Source organism: Electrophorus electricus, chromosome 7 (genome assembly GCF_013358815.1).
Source record: "Electrophorus electricus isolate fEleEle1 chromosome 7, fEleEle1.pri, whole genome shotgun sequence".
NCBI lineage: Eukaryota > Metazoa > Chordata > Actinopteri > Gymnotiformes > Gymnotidae > Electrophorus > Electrophorus electricus.
In genome coordinates, this window is record NC_049541.1 from 18,794,765 (window position 1) to 18,814,744 (window position 19,980).

Consider the following 19,980-nt stretch of genomic DNA (forward strand, 5'->3'; position numbering starts at 1 on the left):
GCCTTTTGCAGCTGATGCAGGTGGAGTTGGAGCTCAGCCTGGGCATGCCGGACTTCGCGCAGGGCTCGTCCACCGGCTCCATCCGGCTGCTCTGCCTGAGAAGGACAATGTGGAAAACAGTTTCGGCGCAGCTCTGAGCTTTTCTTCGGAATGCTCTGAGAAGAACGCGAGTGATCAGTAAGAATGGAGCAGCGGAGAGCTTGAGCTGTCTGGGGTCTGTATATTTGCTAAAGGCACGGAGGAGACAGTGCTGCTTCACTCCGGGTCTCACCTGCTGAATGGCTGTCTCGGCTAGCAACAGTATGTCCTCTGCTTCTTTGCTCTTGCCCAAAGAAAGCAGAACGTGGGAGGAAAAAAAGTGCCAACTTTCCCGCAATGCCGAAACTTGGCAGGCCACAACCTGAGAACTAACGAGCAGGAACGTTTCAGCTGCCATGACTGACTGATGAGTCACTTGTTCATCTGCAATGCACTTTTACCTGTATGTGTCTCAGCTTTAGCAATGGACATGTCCTTACTGTCCACCATAGGAGGAACGCTGGAGCACAACACTGCTGAATCTAGAGCTAAAACACCATAAGGGTTTCCCAAAAGGATTTTAAAGGGATAGCTTGACCAAACAATAATAACAATACTAAAGCTAGCTGTGCCAATTAGCTTGAGCATCTATTCCCCCTTTCATTGAGTGTTAGTCCTACCTCCCCTTTAAAAAGAGTGCAGGCCAAGTGAACATAGGACATACCATTAAGTACATGCAGCCTCTGGAGTGAAGAGACTGGATCGTAGCCTCTCTGGCTCAGCAGGGTCCAGTAACCAACAACATCGAGTCTTAGCTGTGGATACTGTCTCCAAGAACTCGACAAGAACCCCATAGCTCTATGGAAAATATGGAGATATGTTATCTTAATGTACTGATTAACATCTGTGCAGTCTGGGCTAAAGTAACTCATGCTTATCTGCTCTTTATTGTCCAACTTGTGTGTGACAGTGTGATGTTTAAAACTATATTCATTGTATAATGCCAGATATTTGTGTTTTTATTGCCTTTAATGCAAAATTATATTTAAAAAGGCTTATATGACTGTATATCTGTACATCGTAACATGTTACGTAACACGTAACATGACTGTATATCTGTACATCTGTATATATAGATTTAGATTTATACTCAATTAACCTGTTACACAACAACTGTAGATATGGTATTATACAAAATGGATCTGTACATTCTGTAGATTGTGTACATATATACCCAACCATATACATTGTACATTGTGTATATAATCATAATATACATATATTGTACATACATTGTTAATATATTTTTGTACATACATAGAATATATATTTATCTGTATATATATTTTTTTTCTCTATGCACCCCTGGTTCTCTTCCTCAGTTTGGACAGAGCACTCTCAAACCATTTCACTGCGCGTTATACTGTGTATGACTATGTATGTGACGAAAAAACCGAACTTGAACTATGAGGTTGTGACAAAATTAAGAACATTGAGGTGCACTTAGCATGACCTCATGCACAACTTAAAGCATCCTACAGGCAACAAAAGAACTTTTTCTATGGTCCTCCCCATAGTTCTACTGTGTGCAGCCTTACGCTGGGTGAGTGAGTACACGATGAAGTTCCTGGAAGGCGCCAGTCCGCTGCAGGTGCCAGGGCAGCTCCTCCAACTTGCGCTCCCAGGCCCTGGGTGCCTCGGTGGGCCTCTAAAAGAACCTGGCCAGAATACGATGGAAGAAGGACCGGCTCCTCTGTCGCTCCACAGCACTTGAGTACAGAAGGCAATGTGGGAAAGAACATATCGGAGAAATATTTTACGCAGTGAAAACCAAAGCAAGTAGTATATTGCCTTCCACGTGTTGCAGTGTTCCTAAACAAATAAATTTATGACGCACAATTTTATATCGGGGATTATACAAATAGTACAACAATGCACTGCACTGCTCACTACTGTGGACTCTTTTACCCAGTAAAAGTAGCTCCATGGCCTGGCTGAGGGACTGGTGGCTGAAACACAGGAGGCCATTCGGATTCTTCTGGACCCACGGACCAAAGGCAAGCGGGACCACTCCAGCGCCTGGACCCAGCAGGGACCGCTGTGGCCCAGGTAACCCAGCAGGGCCAGGATCTCGGCCTCAGACAGCCCAGAGCGAGAAAAGTGGATCAGGCACAGGGTGTCCCACCCCCAGCCTCTCAGCTCCAGAGGTGGAAAAGAGGAAACTGTTGTCACCAGAACAGAAGGACAGCAGAGTACAGTAAAGTCATCAAGCAAGAATGACTCAGTACAAGCAAAAGGACTCACAGCCTCACAAATTGTGGATATTGGTTCACAATGGAAGTGTTTTGAAGCCTTGTGCTTAATTTGTTCAAATAAATCACACTACTTTTAAGTTACTTTTAACTTTGAAGTTTTTTGTATTAATTAGCTTTGACAAACATTGGCATCTTTGTTTAACAGCAAAACCTTGTACCTTGCATAGATGCTACAGTGTTTGGTCCTGGGCCCTTGGGAACTGGGTCTGGGTCAACAGAAGGTCTACCGTAGTCTTTCACCCAGCGACGAATGACTTTCACCCATAGCTCTGGTACAGAATCCACCTCCAAATACTCCACCATCAACTCTCCCTCCTCCTCCTCCTCTCTCTGCATCCCGCATGTCCGGAGCTCACTGACGAGGATGGCGAGGACCACTGGGAGGTGGCTGAGTTTCTTACCCATGATTCCTTGCAGGAGCAAGGCAGGCAGGTCTTTGCATGGTAAGGCCAAATGGTGGCGTAAGATGTTTGGCTGGATGCAGGGGTCAGATGGCCCGGGCCACGTTACCACCTGGACCTCTGACCTCCTGACGAGGTTTTTGTAAGTAAGGTCTGTGGTGGTGGTGGTGAGTATCAGCTTGCAGTGGGAAGGCAAAGCAGCTGGTAACCATCTCAGTTCCTTCACCTGTAACAATTTAGAAATGATTGAGTGCTACAAACGCATTAGCTATACCAGAAATCTGAAAGGGCATTTCCTTTAATAGGATTTCCCCCACACTTTGACCTCATTTGCATGCCAAAGTTATAGAAACATTCTGTATTACCTGTAAATACATGTAACTGCACTAAACTCACTAATGTTAAAGTGAACACAGAAAACCAGTGCAGTTGCACATATATCTTCCCATTATGAGACCAGTCTAACCATCTAGACCTTAATTTAGCACTAATGATATTATAGTGGCATAAACGTACCATACATTTTACACAACTGTTTTTATTTGTTTTACAGTGTTATAGTGTAATGCACCTGATTAATACTGATTCATTGAAAACAGAAGGATAGACATGTTGGACAAATAGAGACGTGTCAGAGGGAGGTGATGAGATGAAGTCATTACCTTCTGCAGAGATAAGCCCAGTGTGTCAGTCAGAAGATCTATGCCATCCACCAGGAAAACTCAGGGCCCCAGATGAGCTGCAGCAGTGAAGTCCTGCACCTCCCCATGCAGGGGCCTGGCCTCAACACGCTCCTCCAAACCTTCAACCCACTCCGGCAGCTCATCTGTACACACACGGCTCAGTTATCTTCAGCTTTTTTAAAAATGTCTGTCATAGCCTTAGTACATTCATTCAAATATTACGGTACAAAGATTCCCAGTAAAAAAAAAAGTGTTTAAGTTTTAGACACCTTATAAAAACAGTTTGTACACGGTGAACCAAACCAGATCTAGATTTTGACAAAAGCTTTGCTAGGCACGAAGCAGCTTACCATAGAACACTTTCCGAAGTTCAGCAGTGCATCGCCTTAGCATAGATCGGACGTCTTTACTGGCTCTGCCGATCCCACAAAAATGTGGGATAACTGGAATTTTGGAGTTTCGCTGGCAGAACTCATGAAGCCACTGTGCAACCAGAGTTGACTTCCCACAACCCCTCTCTCCACTAAGTAACAGAATGGGCCTCTCTGGTTCTCTTTTATCAATGTTACTGAGCATGAAAGAGAAACAAGTTTAGCTGCATGTATGTCAGTCACACACTTATGGAATAGCAGGCAGAGGTCTAAACTATGAAACTCTGTCTCATAGGGCCAGTGGTAGCTCAGGGGTTAAGGTACTTGACTAGTAACCAGAAGGTTGCCTGTTCAAGCCCACTACTGCCAAGTTGCTGTTGGTCCCTTGAGCAAGACTGCTCAAATTGTACTCAGTTGTAATTGTAAGTTGCTTTGGATCAAATGCATCAGGTAAATGTTTGAGGCTTTATTCATGTACTCTGCAAGAAGGGGGCAGATTCTCAAAGACTTTAGTGTAATACAGAAGGCTGGCCCTGACTGATAATAACTATAGGAGGTAGCGTCGCATGCTTCATAAAATGCATTGTCTCACCAAATACACTGAAGCCCTGGATCATCTGGCTGTTTGCACTTTTCCATGTGAACTACAGGAAACACAAATGCACTGAATAACTCCAGTGCTTCTGTGGTTTGTCTCGAAGGCACAAACACACGATTCAGTGCCTGAATATGGCTCTCATGACACTGAAGCTCCCAATAACCTGCAGAAAGGCAAAACCAAAAAGATCATGTAAAGCTGCTGCCTTGTCTATACAGCACTCTGTACGCAGAGCAGGTCTAAATACACATTCAGGATTTGCAGGCATGCTAAGCAGTAACAAACAGTCGTATTTTCTTTGTGGAAGGGAAAAAAATGTTGATTCAAACCCGAGATGGACTGCTGTTCTGGAAACGGCTAAAGCAATGATGCTTTTCCAGTCTCTCTTTACCAGATGGACTGCTGTTCTGGAAACGGGTAAAGCAATGATGCTTTTCCAGTCTCTCTTTACCAGGTGCCCTAGTTCCTGCAGGTCTCTGAAGAATCTGCCCCATAGAAAGATCATTAATTTGCAGAACACTAACCAGCCTTTTGAGTTATTATATTGGATTTAGGTATTCAATTTCAAGGCCATTCCATTTCCATTTCCATGTATATACATGAGAAGGCCAGCTGTTATTCTGAATCAGAGTTACCCATCTTTAATTCAATTATTCTCAGACCTGACGGGGAGACAGGTGTTTATGATCCTGCTTTTCATCTCCCACAGTCGCTTTGCCTCATGTACACTCTGACTGCCCGAGAGCCCGTGGAACAGCCTTCGGCTTTCACCTTTGGCGTCTTAGGCATCCTCAGCGACCTGAGCAGTGCCGTCTTTAAAGTAGAAAAAGCAGTGCATGGGCTTGTCTCTGATGGCAGCCTGGATGATCTCCAGCTCATTCAGGCTGCAGGTCCGATGCCTTTCTTCCATGACCCAAGAGCAGCCACCACGTACAGCTCCACGCAGATTCCACACCACTTCTGACAAGCCGCATGGTTCTCTCTCCGGCTGACCTGACGGAGACGACCTAGCCCCCTCAGAGAGAAAACCGCCATAGCGGGTCCCAAGAAGACAGAGGAAAGAGGAGGATGAGTTGATAAGGTCTTAGACCTGGTCTTTTACTGCTGGTGGACATGAGAGGAGAGCCTTTGGTTTGGCTGGAGGTTGTATTCTTTCTCATGCTCATCGTTATTTTGCATATAACGAATGTCTACGGGTTTGAAGCAAACACCTCTTGCCTCACAAAGTGAATCCAGGTGAGGAAAAACATGTGTTCTCAGGTAGGCTAGCTCTCGCTGGAGGTCACCAGGGACATAACAGAGGTATGCCTGCAGTCAGAGGAGGAGCCTAGCGATGCACGTTTACCAGCTTGAGCTGCTCCTTTCATGACTTAAAATTAAGATTAATAAATGAACTGCATAAAAAAAACATACTAGCTAGGGTTAGAGTTAGTTTTACTGAATAAAAGATGGACGTAACTAAATGAATACAACTAACCCACGGCGAGTCTCAGGAGAGATCATAGCAACAGCTGGTTGTTAAGGTAAACGAACGATTTACCCGGATGTGTCCAAACGAACCGTCTCCAGATTTACGAAGAAATGAAGTCGCCCTTTGCTGATTTAAGATCAGTTCATTAACATGACAGTCATTCATAAAAAACTCGAAACTGACTTCAGATCAGCAGTAAATAGACAAACAGTGGGGCATGACGCTCCATTGAGCCAATCGAAGGCGGCCACGATTTGGCCGTCTGAAATCGGACATGTAAAGCAGCGATTGGTCGCGACTGGCTGCGGATCGCTCCGTGATTGGCGCTGTGTTGTGCGTGGGTCGCTGTGGTTGGATGATATCTCTGGCCCACCTCCTCCGTAGCTAGAACTTCATAAAGCCGAGTGCAGTGGCTTGACCGTTGCAGTTTCAGACGTTATAGTTGACCGGTCCCCGTAACACGAAGCGCTATAGTTTTAATATATTGCTTCCGTTTTCGGCATGAAGCGACTGTGGTTTTTAGGGCTAATCTGTGCCCTTCTTGTATTTGGTAAGTAGACGGTTGTTTTATTGTGAGTAGAAGTGGCCAGTTTGTTCATGTTCTGTTTTTTTATTGAACGACTTGAACTTGACAAAGCTCCATGCAGCCTCATATAGCTAACCTCTACAGATTTTTACTAGATAACGTAGTTATGTGTTAAATATAGCGTGGCATTTGTTTCTGCGCGCTCATAAATATTCAATTTATATAGTCTAGCCCAATTTAGAAATAGTTATTTTCTTAGTTAGCTAGGTTAACAAGGTTAGCAGTCTTGGTGATAAGTACAGTATGGGCTGAACCGCATGTGCGTCTAGAAGTTTCCTCACAGACGTTAACCTAGACGGTGCATCTGATGTTTCACGTTTTCAGTAATAATGTGAAATCCTCGACTAGTTAAGAGAGCGTTAGCCAGCTACATCAAGATGCTTTTGTGTGTAGGATGGCTTAGCTGGCTAGCTAGCGTTAGCAATGCAAAGATGCTTTGTTGGCTAGCACGGTTAACGGACCCGACATAGCTAGCTATATTTAGCTAATTGATTAGCTTTTGGCTAACGTCAGCGGAGTATACCTACGGAAGCTTGGTATCTTAAGCTGGCTGAAGGTTTAGACGCTTAACAGAGCCGTTGCCTTCAAGCTGCTAGGATAGCTTACCTACGTTGCACGTTATTTGCGAGCATTGAGACGCCTGTAGTTTTGCTTTGGCGGTGCTGGCTAAAAAAAAACTGGTGCCATGTGTCGTATCAAATTAATCCAGCGGGTCAAGGGACGTTTATGGCGTTACGCTGCCACCTACGCTTGCTAGCTAATGGCAGATGTCAAAATACTTATTTGAGATTGTACCTTCTGTCTTCAAATAATTGTAATTTAGCACATTTAACGTTGTTGGTATGATGTGCTGCTGGAGTAACATGTCAGTTCAAGGTGCTTCAAGTTTTCACCGCTTGCCAGCACTTTCTTGGTGTGCGGTGCCTTTGACCTTCGCAAAGGTGTGTGTTTGTGTGTGGTCTCGAGACACTGATTTGTAATCTGGTTTGTTGCAGCTTCTGTAAAGGCGGATGATGAGGTCGATATTGACGGTACTATTGAGGAAGACCTGGGCAAGAGCCGAGATGGATCCCGAACAGACGACGAAGTTGTTCAGAGGTTTGTATGTTTGAACAGTGTTGTAACCCCTCAGCTACTGTTCACTTAAACCCTTGAAGGTGCAGCCTTAAGGTGGAAGATTTATATTTGGAAAATCTTTTTTGGTTTGGGGCTAAAATAACTCCCTGCAGTCTTAAAAGGATAAGGTGTCTGATTTTTGGATTCATCATCCAAACCGGATACAGTACCAAATTCACACTTGCAAGACATGATGTGATGCACAAGAGGGTTTTGATGAGTACAACACCTGTGCCATCTCATGACCATTTTTCTTTTCTAGAGAGGAAGAAGCGATTCAGTTAGATGGCCTAAATGCAGCACAAATAAAGGAAATTCGAGAGAAGTCAGAAAAACATGCCTTCCAGGCAGAAGTGAATCGAATGATGAAGCTGATCATAAACTCTCTTTATAAAAACAAGGAGGTGAGCAAAGCTGTTCTACAATGTACCTTCTACTAGTCCACATGTTAACTATTGAACCAACACTGGCTAGAATTGTAGTACCAAACTGCTTTAGGCTGCATTACAAGAAAATATAAACAACTACTTGAGTTGATTGTCTTTACCTAATCTTGTGTGTTCTAAAGATCTTCTTGAGGGAATTGATCTCCAATGCTTCCGATGCCCTGGATAAAATTCGGCTGCTCTCCCTGACTGATGATGATGCGCTTGCTGGGAATGAAGAGCTGACTGTTAAAATCAAGGTGTGTTCTGTTTTTACCTAATCCACCAATAATGCACTTATGGTGATTTCAGTACAGAAACCTTCTGTGAGAATACAGAAGCAGTCATTACATTTGCATTGCAAAAAGGTTTGAACACTTGTCCAAGGCCTTTCTGCTTTTATTTACATGCATTATGTAATCGCAAATGTATTATGCACATTTTTAATCCAGCTGTTCTTGAGAGAAGCAACTTGTATCTGTATGCTTAGATACAGAATGCCTTAAACAAAATGGCACACTTATGAGAATTTAGACTGAGGCTGTCACTGGCTTGATGTTTGCAGAAAATTACCCAGTTAAGGCACAATTGACACTGCTTTTACTCTCTCCCAGTCGGACAAGGAAAAGAATATGCTTCACATCACGGACACTGGTATTGGCATGACGAAGGATGAATTGGTTAGGAACCTGGGTACTATCGCCAAGTCGGGCACTAGTGAGTTCCTCAACAAGATGACGGAGATGCAGTCGGAGGGCCAGTCGACCTCTGAGCTGATTGGCCAGTTCGGTGTAGGCTTCTACTCTGCTTTCCTGGTGGCGGACAGAGTCATAGTCACGTCCAAGCATAACAATGGCACCCAGCACATCTGGGAGTCTGACTCTAATGAGTTCTCGGTCATCGAGGATCCTCGTGGTGACACCCTGGGTAGAGGAACCACAATCACGTAAGTATTTGTTTTTGCCGCTTAACCAAGGATCAGTTAACCTGCTTGTCACTCCCCCCCGGTCTAAAGAGCAGTGACCTGTGTTGGGTTATGCAGGAAAAGACAAACTCTTCCTTTTTATATCTTCTATTAGTTTGGTAATGAAAGAAGAAGCTTCAGACTACCTGGAGTTGGAGACCATCAAGAACCTTGTGAGGAAGTACTCGCAGTTCATCAACTTCCCCATCTATGTGTGGAGCAGCAAGGTCTGGTGTCATGGCAGCCACCATTTCCCTCTCCCTAAAGGTAATGTTCCAGGTAACATTGGGGATCCCATAGGCTCACATCTTTCTTTGTTCAGACTGAGACTGTGGAGGAGCCCATTGAGGAGATGGAGGCTGAGAAGGAAACCACTGAGGATGAGGCTGAGGTGGAGGAAGAGGATGAGGAAAAGGACAAAGCCAAGACCAAGAAGGTAAATGCAGCACATGCTGTGCAAGCGTATGCCACTGTTCCAGATGTCACAAGCATCTTTGGGGTGCTCAAACACTGTTCATTTATTTTCTGTAGGTGGAGAAGACCGTGTGGGACTGGGAGCTGATGAATGACATCAAGCCCATCTGGCAGAGGCCTGCCAAAGAGGTGGAGGAGGATGAGTACAAGGCGTTCTACAAGACCTTCTCAAGGGTTAGTCTTCATCTAGTTAATGTGAACATGGTACACAGGCCTGAAGAGCTGCATCTTTAGGTGTCTGGCTTGGCATTGAAGATGATGTGTTATGCAGGACAGCGATGAGCCCATGAGTCACATCCACTTCACTGCTGAGGGTGAGGTCACGTTCAAGTCCATCCTATTCATCCCTGCCACAGCTCCCAGAGGTCTTTTTGATGAGTATGGATCCAAGAAGAATGACTTCATCAAGGTACTATTATTGAAGGGGTGTGGTGGGGAGAAGAGTGTTACCACCATTACATTGACTTACCAACCTGATATCTCATCCCTTTACAGCTGTTTGTGCGTAGAGTCTTCATCACTGATGACTTTCACGATATGATGCCCAAATATCTGAACTTCATCAAGGGTGTGGTGAGTCCTGTAACCTGACTTTGCATACTCTTACAGGTGCATATGTGATTGGGCACTTGAAGATAAGCCAAATATCTGGTTTGTCTCCTTAGGTGGACTCTGATGACCTCCCCCTAAATGTGTCAAGAGAGACCCTGCAGCAGCACAAGCTACTGAAGGTGAGACCTTGTGATCTACTCACACTTTCACCATAGTACTGCAAGTGGCAGTTTGGTGAACACAAGCCTGCCTCTGTCACAACTGTGGTGTAAGCTGGCCATGTTGTGCCTGGACAGGTCATCCGCAAGAAGCTGGTGCGCAAGACCCTGGACATGATCAAGAAGATTGCTGAGGAGCAGTACAACGATAAGTTCTGGAAGGAGTTTGGTACCAACATCAAGCTGGGTGTGATTGAAGACCACTCCAACAGGACCCGCTTGGCCAAGCTGCTGCGATTCCAGACCTCCCACAGTGAGACAGAGCTTGCCAGCCTGGAGCAGTATGTGGAGAGGATGAAGGAGAAGCAGGACAAGATCTACTTCATGGCTGGAACCAGCAGGAAGGAGGTGAGGGCACTGGTGGTGCCAATGGCAGCTAAAGTAGAGGGGTTTGTTTGGTGCACCTCCTAGTTAGATGGTTCACGTCACCCTTGAAGTAGTAATTGGTTGCAAAACAGGAAGCTTGCATCTGATCTTGCAAATTTAGACCATTTATATGATGAGCAGTGTAGATGGGTATGTGCTCTTGTCAATAAGCTGTCTGTCTTGGCCAGGCTGAGTCATCTCCCTTTGTGGAGGCACTACTGAAGAAGGGCTATGAGGTCGTCTACCTGACTGAGCCTGTGGATGAGTACTGTATCCAGGCCCTGCCAGAGTTTGATGGCAAGCGCTTCCAGAATGTAGCCAAGGAGGGTGTAAAGTTCGATGAGAGTGACAAGGCCAAGGAAAAGAGGGAAGCTCTGGAGAAGGAGTTTGAACCCCTCACCACCTGGATGAAGGACACCTCCTTGAAGGACAAGGTACTGTTGGGCCTGGAAACTCCATGAAGTTGCTTTGTGTATTGGCTAAGCATTGAACTAATTTGGTGTCTTGCTCCTAATGTTTGGAGGGGTTTCAGATGATGTCTGGTACTCACTGGTGGTCTAATTGGAAATGTGCTATCTTTTGTAGATTGAGAAGGCTGTGCTGTCCCAAAGGCTGACCAAGTCTCCCTGTGCCCTTGTAGCCAGCCAGTATGGCTGGTCTGGAAACATGGAAAGGATCATGAAGGCTCAAGCCTACCAGACAGGCAAAGACATTTCCACAAAGTAGGTATCAGAAGAGGGCCCTGTTGCATGCTTAAGTGACTGTCGGAGGTATTAAGGTTTTTTTTGTTTAAATTTGGTGGTATCCAGTTTGTAGACTCTGCCTATGGTTATTGATGCATTTAAATTACATGCTTGTTTAGAGTGCCTTTTTTTTGTATTTAGTTATTATGCAAGTCAGAAGAAAACTTTAGAAATCAACCCCAAACATCCCCTCATTAAGGAGATGCTCAAGAGAGTACAGGTAAATGGAACACATCCTGCAGTGTGTAACTGGGATTAATTGTAACTGCAGTGTGCCTGTTGGACTGCTAACTTTTTTTAATTAAAAAATTGATTTGATTCAGACTAATCCAGAAGACCAGACTGCATCAGATCTGGCCGTGGTCTTGTTCGAGACGGCTACCCTGCGCTCTGGCTACCAGCTGGCTGACACCAAGGCTTATGGGGACAGGATTGAGCGCATGCTCCGCCTTAGCATGAACGTAGACCTCGAGGAGCAGGTACACGTGCGTGTGCACATGCCAGTGGTTTGCATTCGCATACACTATACCTGCATGTTGCCTTTCAAAATTCTGCCTTCATTGCCACTTAGGTGGAGGAGGAACCTGAGGAGGAACCTGAGGAGACGGCAGAGGAGGAGGAGGACACTGAGGAGGAAGACATTAAAACGGATGAGGAGGATGTTGAAGAGAAGGTGAGTTTCCTGCAGACCAACGGAGTTTATAGCCCAACCATGTTGCAGTTTTGGCATGTTTGAGCCAACAGTTAAACCCAGTGATTAGCAACTGGCAATTATTTTTAAAGCCAAGTGACTACATTCACATGTCGGCACTTGAGATGCATTTTTACTCGTCAGAACAGCCAGTACACTACACAGTTGCATTAGCCCTTTGATGGTGGAGACTGACACCTAACTGTAGTTGGCATGCAAAGTCTGACCTTATGCATTTGTATTACAGGAAACCACAGAGAAAGATGAGCTGTAAGACTGAGCTGGAGCTGGGGCTGGGGAGACAGGGTGAAGGCTGCATCCAGGGTGGTCAATCGTCCTCTTCATGGGGGTGGGCTTGGAGAAACTGGGAATAGGGCTGGGTGGTTTTTTTTAAGGCGCTGCTTGTGTTTGAAATTTTTTTTTTTCTACATTCCTCATGACTGTAAATTTGTTAATATTTAACTGACCCGGTTATGGAGTGCTGAGTTCCCATCGTGTGAACCATTAAATGTTTCCAGAAAGGGAGTGTCTGTCTCTTCCCACCTCCCCAATTGGTGTCCAAGATGCTAAGTGTCCTAGTTTGAGTGAGAATTAAGGTGGTCTACTATTAGTAGTTCTAAGAGCTGGTCTGTAGCAGCTCTTGCTGTACAGGACTGCATTGCTTCCACTTTAAATGACTGCTGGGTGTTTCCTTATTTAGGCTGTCCATTCTTACATGTACCTACTGCCCTGAAAACCACACCTCCAAACATTGGTTAGTTTAGTCTTGATGCAGAGAACAGTCTTCCTGAATTTCTCAAATGCCCTCATGAGGGGAAAGATGTGGTGCATGTGATTTTTGGAACTAAGGATTAGAGCAGGATTGTACACTCAAGATCAAAAGAATTGGCACCGATCATACTTTGGCATAAGTTTAATACCACAGTACACTCCATTTGCTTCATCTACAGTTGAGGGTGGGGGGAGAGGGAGAGCTACTGTCCTGCAATGTATCCCAGCAGCTCAGTTTTTCCAACCAGCTCTTCTACTTGCACACAACTTTGTAAGGTTTCCTCTTTATTCATGTTTTGGGCCGCATGAGTGAAAACTTCCCAGAGGGGTCTGGTATAAACCACTTCTCCCAAAGGTCGAGGTGCACACAAGGGTAATACCAGGGCTTAAAATGACCATTCCAGTGAAGCAGCTTTGCCCCCTTGAGGACAGACTTGGCATAGTGGGCATCAGGACTCCAACCTGTGGCAAATGGTGGAAGAGACTGAGGAAGTATACTAATTACTTGTGCTATTGCTGGGAGAGTTAGATTAGGCTTCTGCTGTGGACTTGGTGCAAAAAAAGTAGAAATATTAATGTTCATTGCTAGCTATCCATAGATAACCAAGACCCATAAAGGGCAAACATTTTTATATAAATAAATTTATATATACACATGCACACAGAGCCTGGCCAAAAAAAAGGTCACCGCCTGGATTTAACTAAGCAAATGGGTAAAAGCCTCCCATTGGATAATTGCTGCATGCATATTTGTTTCAGCTGGCAACAAGTTATTTAACCCTAACTGATGCAGTAAGTAGCTTCTCATTTGTTAAACAACCATGTTGAAAGACACATCCTGTGGTCATGGAAAAGATGTTAATCTGTTTCAGAAGGGTCAAATTATTGTCTTGCATTAAACAAAAAACATAAGGCAGTTGCTGAAACTACTAAAATTGGGTTAAGAACTGTCCAACGCTGCAGTTGGTCAGGTCTGGGTTAAGAACTGTCCAACGATCGTTGGTCAGGTCTAGGTTCAGCAATGTGTGTCCAAAGAATGAGGTCAGCTGACTAGCTGAATATACTGAACAACCAGGTTATTCCATCAATGGATTTTTTCCTTCCCTGATGGCAGGGGCATATTCCAAGATGACAATGTCAGGATTAATCAGGCTCAAATTGTGAAAGAGTGGTTCAGGGAGCATGAGACATTTTCACACCTGGATTTTCCACCACAGAGTCCAGCCCTGAACCCTATTGAGAATCTTTGGGATGTGCTGGAGAGGAATTTGTGTAGTGCTCCAAATCGCCCATCATCAATACAAGAGCTTAGGGGAAAATTAACGCAACTCTGGACAGAAATAAATGTGACATTGCAGAAGCGAATGCCCCAGCGAATGTGTGCCGTAATCAAAGCTAAAGGCGGTCCAACGAAATATTAGTGTGACCTTTTTTTTTTTACACACCAAAGCACTATTAGAGCTGGATTAGTTCAGTCAGGTGAGGTTTTGTAATGCAACTTCTGAGAGATCTGATGGCTTGATTCATAACATGCCACCCTGCTCAGACTCCTTGGGACCCCGCTGACATTCACCCTTTTAGATTCACCACAGATGTGAGCAGAGCGTTAACCTAGTAAAGTGAGACACACTACAGGAAAAGATGAGACTACCGTTGAATAGGATAATCGCACAGTCAAGAAAGAATCTTTGAGGCTGGAGGAACGGTGATTTACCCAGGTGTCTCACATGCCACTTTGGATCGATTGTTGTGTATTTGTTGTGGAACACAATCAGCATGGGAGGTGTGGCCACGCCCCCTGCCATAGCACTGCTGTACAGGTTTTCCCTACAAACACAAAGGGGAAAATTGGTATGCCTTAACCTTAAGGCAAACTAAAGTACATTCCAATTTGGCATCATTTTAGGTCAGAAACTGTAATATTTCAACATACAGAACTACATTTATCTAAGATGTTTATCCAAAATGACTTACTATCATGACTGAGTACAGTTTTGATCATTTGGGGGTTAAGGCCCTTGCTGAGGGGCCCAACAGTGCTAGCAGTGGGGCTTGAACTGGCATCCTTCCAATTACAAGTTGTAAACCTTAACCACCGAGCCACCATTGCCTACAAAACTCACTTAAAGTTCTCACTCATCCACTTCTCTAGCTGCTTGGTGATTTTCTGCTTCAGCCACTCCTCAATGTCTGCCACAATCACCCCCGGGTTAAAAGGAACAGTCACTGGGGTCAATGCCCAGGTCCCTGACCTCCTGTTTCCGGTAGTCCAGGAAACCCATGAAGGTGGTCTGGGAGAACATGCATACAGACACTTTTAAAGATGGAAATGTGAAAGACGTAAAGAGTGAAATGGTGAAAACTCCATGGGAGCATGCTCATTTAACTACATATTCTAATTACTCCTTGAATGCAGATTACACATACACACACACACACACACACACACACACACCCCCATTTGTGTGTATGCATACTCACTTGCATGCCCACCGTGCGTACCATCTCATGGCTGGCAGGGAGATCACAGTCTGAGGCGAACGCAGCCGCATGGCCTGTCTGCAGCTGGATGCGGTACAGCTCCTGGATATCTCCTGGAGGGGTCCATGCATGACACGAGGGCACTGCCATGTCATTACATGAACCCGCAAGTCTCTGTTATTCTCACGCAGCTGGAAAGATTGTTACCTTGAACTATGACATCATCATCCAAATAAACAACTCTCCTGTGAGTGCTGACAGCAAGGAGCGGCAGATAGAACCTCACGAAGTTGAGCTGTAACCCAAAAGAGCGTTGAGACCAGTGAAGTGTAGTAAAAAGCCCAGTAAAGGCACAAACACTAGCTCTGTGGCAAGGACTTACGGGATGGAGTAGGTCAGGTCTGGATGAATCTAGCTTCACTTTACCTTTCAGAACCATGGGGTTGAACTCCAGGATCTTATACCTGATATCCTTCAGCTTGGTGTTCTCTATGTACTGCCTGCTCAAACCCAGGACAGCGTTGTGGATAGGAAACATATAGAAAACATCTCATTTTACTGACCCAGTGATTTACGTGGGCCCATCTGTGTTCCATTTGTTTGACCCCTACATGGTGTGCCACAATAATAATAATAAGAAGAAGAAGAAGAAGAAGAATGATGATGATGTAATGGCTGTCCACGTTTAAGGTGAGCAGCGACTGGTCCGCACCTTACCAGTTCGACGGCGTCTCGCAGGGTCACTATGTAGAAGAACACGTTTGCCTGCGTGTTGCTATAGACACTATTGATTGTTGCCATGGCAGCTCCGACACGCTCTTCCGATGCACAGATCACCACGGGAACATCCGTTCCTACCCCGGGCGCCTCCTCCGCAGCCTGCCTGGTGCTCAGGGCCTGTCTGTGCCTGAGCTCTGTGGCACATCAACAAACGTGGTTTGGGCGAGCGTCAGAGATAAGTGGGACCTTTGACCTTACACAAATTCTGTTTCTTCGCTTGCTTACGTACCTGAGTATTGTGGGGGAAGATGCACTCTGAGCATCTTCTTGTACAGCAGAGCCAGGGACAACAGGATGAGAAATATTAACAGCACTCGGTTAACTGAAACACACAGAAGGAGATGTTGCTAGAACCAGGACCGGTTTCCAAAGGCAGCATTCAACCTGATCCACCCACCTCACAAAAAGTCACACCCAAGGCAGGCGTAAGTAGTTCAGTTCTAGAACACAGACACTAGAGGTCACTGTTAGTCAACGCAGAGAAAACATGGCCAAGGGAAGCAAGCCCTCCAAGGGTCGCTGTAAACAGAGTCAGCGTGTTGGGGGAAATCGCTGCAGATAGATGCAACACAATTGGGCTGAAGTAGACAGCTTCCAAAATGGAGGGTTTCCTCTAACATATGGGGAGATCACAGCTGCCGGCTGTTACTATTTGTCCAGTGACAAGTATTTTTCTTTTTCACTGCCTAACCTTCAGTACAAATGCATTTGGACAGTATAGAGCCTTGCTTCTGAAACTGGGGTCCAACAACAACCAGAGCTTTTCTAAGTCCAAACAAAACTACCTGTCTAAGATAAGTCCATTCTGCATGTCTGATATGACCATGTCTGATATGACCAGCATTTCTGTGTAAACAGGACTAGTGAAAAATGGCAAAACAGGGGAGTGTGATATGATTATAGGAGTATATACGCATATACGTTTAATGTCAGTAAACGTCATTGGTTGTAAAATAAACTGTTTTTATATTGACTTCCTTCAGTGGCATAACTGATTTAAACAGCTCAGACTTCTGATTTCTCAGAACACTGCTCAACACTCTTTAGTATGAGTATCCTCATGTAACAGATTGCTGAGACAGAGTCAGCCATCTTTGGGTGTACCCCATATTTCTCATATCTCAAAATTACTTTTTTTTAAAGAGCTCACATTTTGTTAATCTACAATAAAATAAATAAATAAATAGAATAAAATCTGGGACATGAGCAGAAGAAACAAATTTCTACATGCTGATTAAGACCCCCCCCCCCCCCCCGCCACACACACACACACACACACACACACACACACACACGATTGATCTGCAGGAGCTCACTACAGTGACGAGGGTTCAGACAGCAGCGTCTGCTCTGAATGTAGCATGTGTTACTGCCTTAAACATAACCACAGCTTTTAGAAATGTTTCTTAAGCTTCACGCATGTCTCAGGTTTCACATGTCCCTTTTTTCAACATGTTTAAACCCCTTGGCTTGGGCAGCGGTAGGTGACTCAGAAACTGAAATGTGAAACAGAGGCATTGGCCGGACTCTCTCTTCATCTACTGCTGTTGTTTAACCCCACAACAATGAACTGCGTTATTACTTGACGCATGAAATGGTTACAACCATAGTAGATCAGAAAAGGTCTGTTACTCACTTTTCTTCAACAGGGCCATGACCTGCAGCAAGAAAAATAAGTCATCAAGCATCACTTCCAAACACTGTTGTATTATATACACTTATGTTCACTATTCCCAGACCAAAAATATATGATTATTAGGTGTGTAAAGGCCAATCAGAAAGCAGTGTTTTGTTCTGTCGAGGTCATACACAAGCTGGTGCTTAAATTTACTAGCTGTCATGTGTCTAAGCTCTCAGAACCATCTCCTCAGCAGGACGAGGACGGATAATGTTCACAGTTCATCTTTTCGATTCAAGAGTCCCTGATGTTCCTCCGCACATGTGGAACTTCTCTGTAAGAGCACACCTCTTCCGTCCTGGTGGCATTTTTCATTGAGCATGTATCTCTTGCAAACAAAAACCCATTTCAGCTCAAATCTCAACCCTGTTCTTCTGTGTGGAGGAGTGGAGCATCTGCACCGTGCAGTCTCAGTGCTGAATAAACATATGATCGTACTCCAGCTGGGTTAGGGGTAGAGAGACTGAGTTACACCACACAAAAGCTATGTGATTACATGCACGTTTAGCATAGACTACAGCCTGAGAAGAACAAAGCCTAAAATGGGGTTCTGTGTTTCAGTATCTAATAGGAACTAAAATTGAGTTTGTAAATCAAAGTTGGGAATGTGTTTTTAACACAATCAACCGTCTCAGTGAAATCCAAGTTTGTTTGTTTTTCACCATTTGATCATGACTAATGTTTCTACAAACTTTGCTGTTTGTCTTATTCTGCTATACGCAAAACTGGCCATTTTACAGCTGTATTGCATATAAATAATTTTTACAAAATAATTTTGTGGATGTATATGATCTGCAGTGAAATAGGTCTGTTTATTTTGAACATTTTTGTTTCCTAAGTGCTTCTCATAAGTCTCCTGAGAGCTGACTGTATCCACTTTTAGTTTACAGATTTCTGAGAAGAAAGCGGAAAAATGCGAGTGCCATAAGTTTAGGAACGCTAAATGTACCATGATCAAGTAGTTCTCAAGACAATATAGAAGGAAAAAAAAAAAAAAAAAAAAAAAAAAAAAAAAAAAAAAAAAAAAAAAAAACTTACCAACGCGAACACGGTGCTCTTTTACCGAAAACTATCGTACAGTATAAATGTAGGTAAATGTTTTTCTCCCTTTACATGTAATCGCATGGGCCTTGGGAATTACGACCAGTTTATAGCGAGTTTTGTCCAGTTGCCGACGTCCTTTTATTTTATGTACCTTGCTTTTTAATATTTATGCAGTATGGCTGTTTATGCTTTTGTATTAATTTGGGTACAAAGAGTATTGTTAGATTAGTGCTTCGTCAGGCTTCAACACCCGCACTTTTAGACATTTTGCTCACGTTACTGTCATCCACTCGACTTGTTAAATTCAGACTAAGGTCAGCGTGTGCTCCAGTGTCTCCCCCACGGGAATAAAAACGCTCCTACACGTTTGGTGGTCCTGTTGGAAAGTTAACAAAGTATCTGTAGCAGGAAACCTGACGCCGAGCCGTTATGTAGACTACGTTTAGGTGAAATCGCCATCCCATCGTTCTTAATTGTAAAAAAATATATTCAAAACACAAATATAACACACAAACCTGAGACATTCAATATTTTTCGTTGCCGAAAACACGGTTGCCTCACCTCGATAATATTTATCTTAAAACAATTCGCTTTAGGTTATGCATAGCCGACTCACCAGATGTCACCCCACTTCAGGAACACGGCACATATAAAGCCATTTTGGCGTTTTAGTGAATCCAGCTGCAAGCCTCGTCCTCCTCTGCCACCATATCCAGATGTGTCCTGTCCTGTTCAGCCAAGTCAGAATTGAATCCATGGGGTATGCGGAGTTTCAACCCTACTCCAGGTGTTCGTGTATGTGGGAAGAAGAAACACGATCCTCGAACACACTCGGATACGCAATTAATTGCGCCTTTATTACAGAGATCTCCGGAGAGCCACTACACCACGCCGGGTGCACCTAAATCAGGAAGTAGCTCTACCTTTACCGACAAACATACATACATATATAGGGAAGACTGCACCCCAAACACCCCCTCACAAGCGTTCTTTGTGTTTCCCACCCCATTTGTTTAACTTCATGCTGAGACGGCAGCCTTTCGGTCATGTTTTACAACACCCTTACACACACATACTCTTTTCACCTCCCCCTCCCTTCTTTGATCTCCGTGCGGTCTCTTCTATTTCTTTGTAAAGCTGCAGTACTATATGCAACAAGCCTATGCATTATCTAATACCACTCACCCTTTAAATAATGCACTGTAATTACTCGCCCACATTCTATACTTCATGC

The 19,980-nt window shown here is 44.4% G+C and overlaps 3 protein-coding genes across 3 annotated transcripts in view; 1 reads left to right on the plus strand and 2 right to left on the minus strand.

Moving 5' to 3' along the window:
* The window catches only part of LOC113582693 (tetratricopeptide repeat protein 41), a 13,616-nt gene extending 7,256 nt beyond the window's left edge, over nucleotides 1-6,360 (minus strand). Inside the window, 17 exon segments of the mRNA XM_035528553.1 lie at nucleotides 1-70; nucleotides 73-346; nucleotides 348-400; nucleotides 480-538; nucleotides 739-876; nucleotides 1,617-1,777; nucleotides 1,979-2,079; nucleotides 2,082-2,240; nucleotides 2,492-2,960; nucleotides 3,397-3,560; nucleotides 3,768-3,985; nucleotides 4,381-4,549; nucleotides 4,716-4,743; nucleotides 4,802-4,871; nucleotides 5,049-5,470; nucleotides 5,473-5,694; nucleotides 6,346-6,360. The exon segment at nucleotides 1-70 is cut by the window's left edge and continues 119 nt beyond it. Coding sequence (XP_035384446.1) covers nucleotides 1-70; nucleotides 73-346; nucleotides 348-400; nucleotides 480-538; nucleotides 739-876; nucleotides 1,617-1,777; nucleotides 1,979-2,079; nucleotides 2,082-2,240; nucleotides 2,492-2,960; nucleotides 3,397-3,560; nucleotides 3,768-3,985; nucleotides 4,381-4,549; nucleotides 4,716-4,743; nucleotides 4,802-4,871; nucleotides 5,049-5,470; nucleotides 5,473-5,694; nucleotides 6,346-6,360 — 2,792 coding nt within the window.
* hsp90b1 (heat shock protein 90, beta (grp94), member 1) lies at nucleotides 6,263-12,513 on the plus strand. The gene is made up of 18 exons (XM_027018599.2): nucleotides 6,263-6,407; nucleotides 7,439-7,541; nucleotides 7,822-7,963; nucleotides 8,128-8,244; nucleotides 8,599-8,930; nucleotides 9,064-9,175; nucleotides 9,271-9,384; nucleotides 9,480-9,596; nucleotides 9,694-9,831; nucleotides 9,918-9,995; nucleotides 10,088-10,153; nucleotides 10,271-10,540; nucleotides 10,747-10,992; nucleotides 11,144-11,280; nucleotides 11,443-11,521; nucleotides 11,625-11,780; nucleotides 11,873-11,974; nucleotides 12,240-12,513. Exons 1-18 carry the CDS (start codon nucleotides 6,359-6,361, stop codon nucleotides 12,264-12,266), a joined length of 2,385 nt encoding a protein of 794 aa, XP_026874400.2. The 5' UTR covers nucleotides 6,263-6,358; the 3' UTR covers nucleotides 12,267-12,513.
* On the minus strand, nucleotides 12,377-19,486 carry glt8d2 (glycosyltransferase 8 domain containing 2). The gene is given in 11 exon segments (XM_027018605.2): nucleotides 12,377-13,225; nucleotides 14,478-14,590; nucleotides 14,887-14,978; nucleotides 14,980-15,054; nucleotides 15,245-15,357; nucleotides 15,452-15,539; nucleotides 15,627-15,744; nucleotides 15,957-16,158; nucleotides 16,254-16,346; nucleotides 17,661-17,682; nucleotides 19,363-19,486. Coding segments are annotated over 10 exon segments (1,086 nt in total). The 5' UTR covers nucleotides 17,680-17,682; nucleotides 19,363-19,486; the 3' UTR covers nucleotides 12,377-13,052.
* Nucleotides 19,487-19,980: the final 494 nt, after the last annotated feature.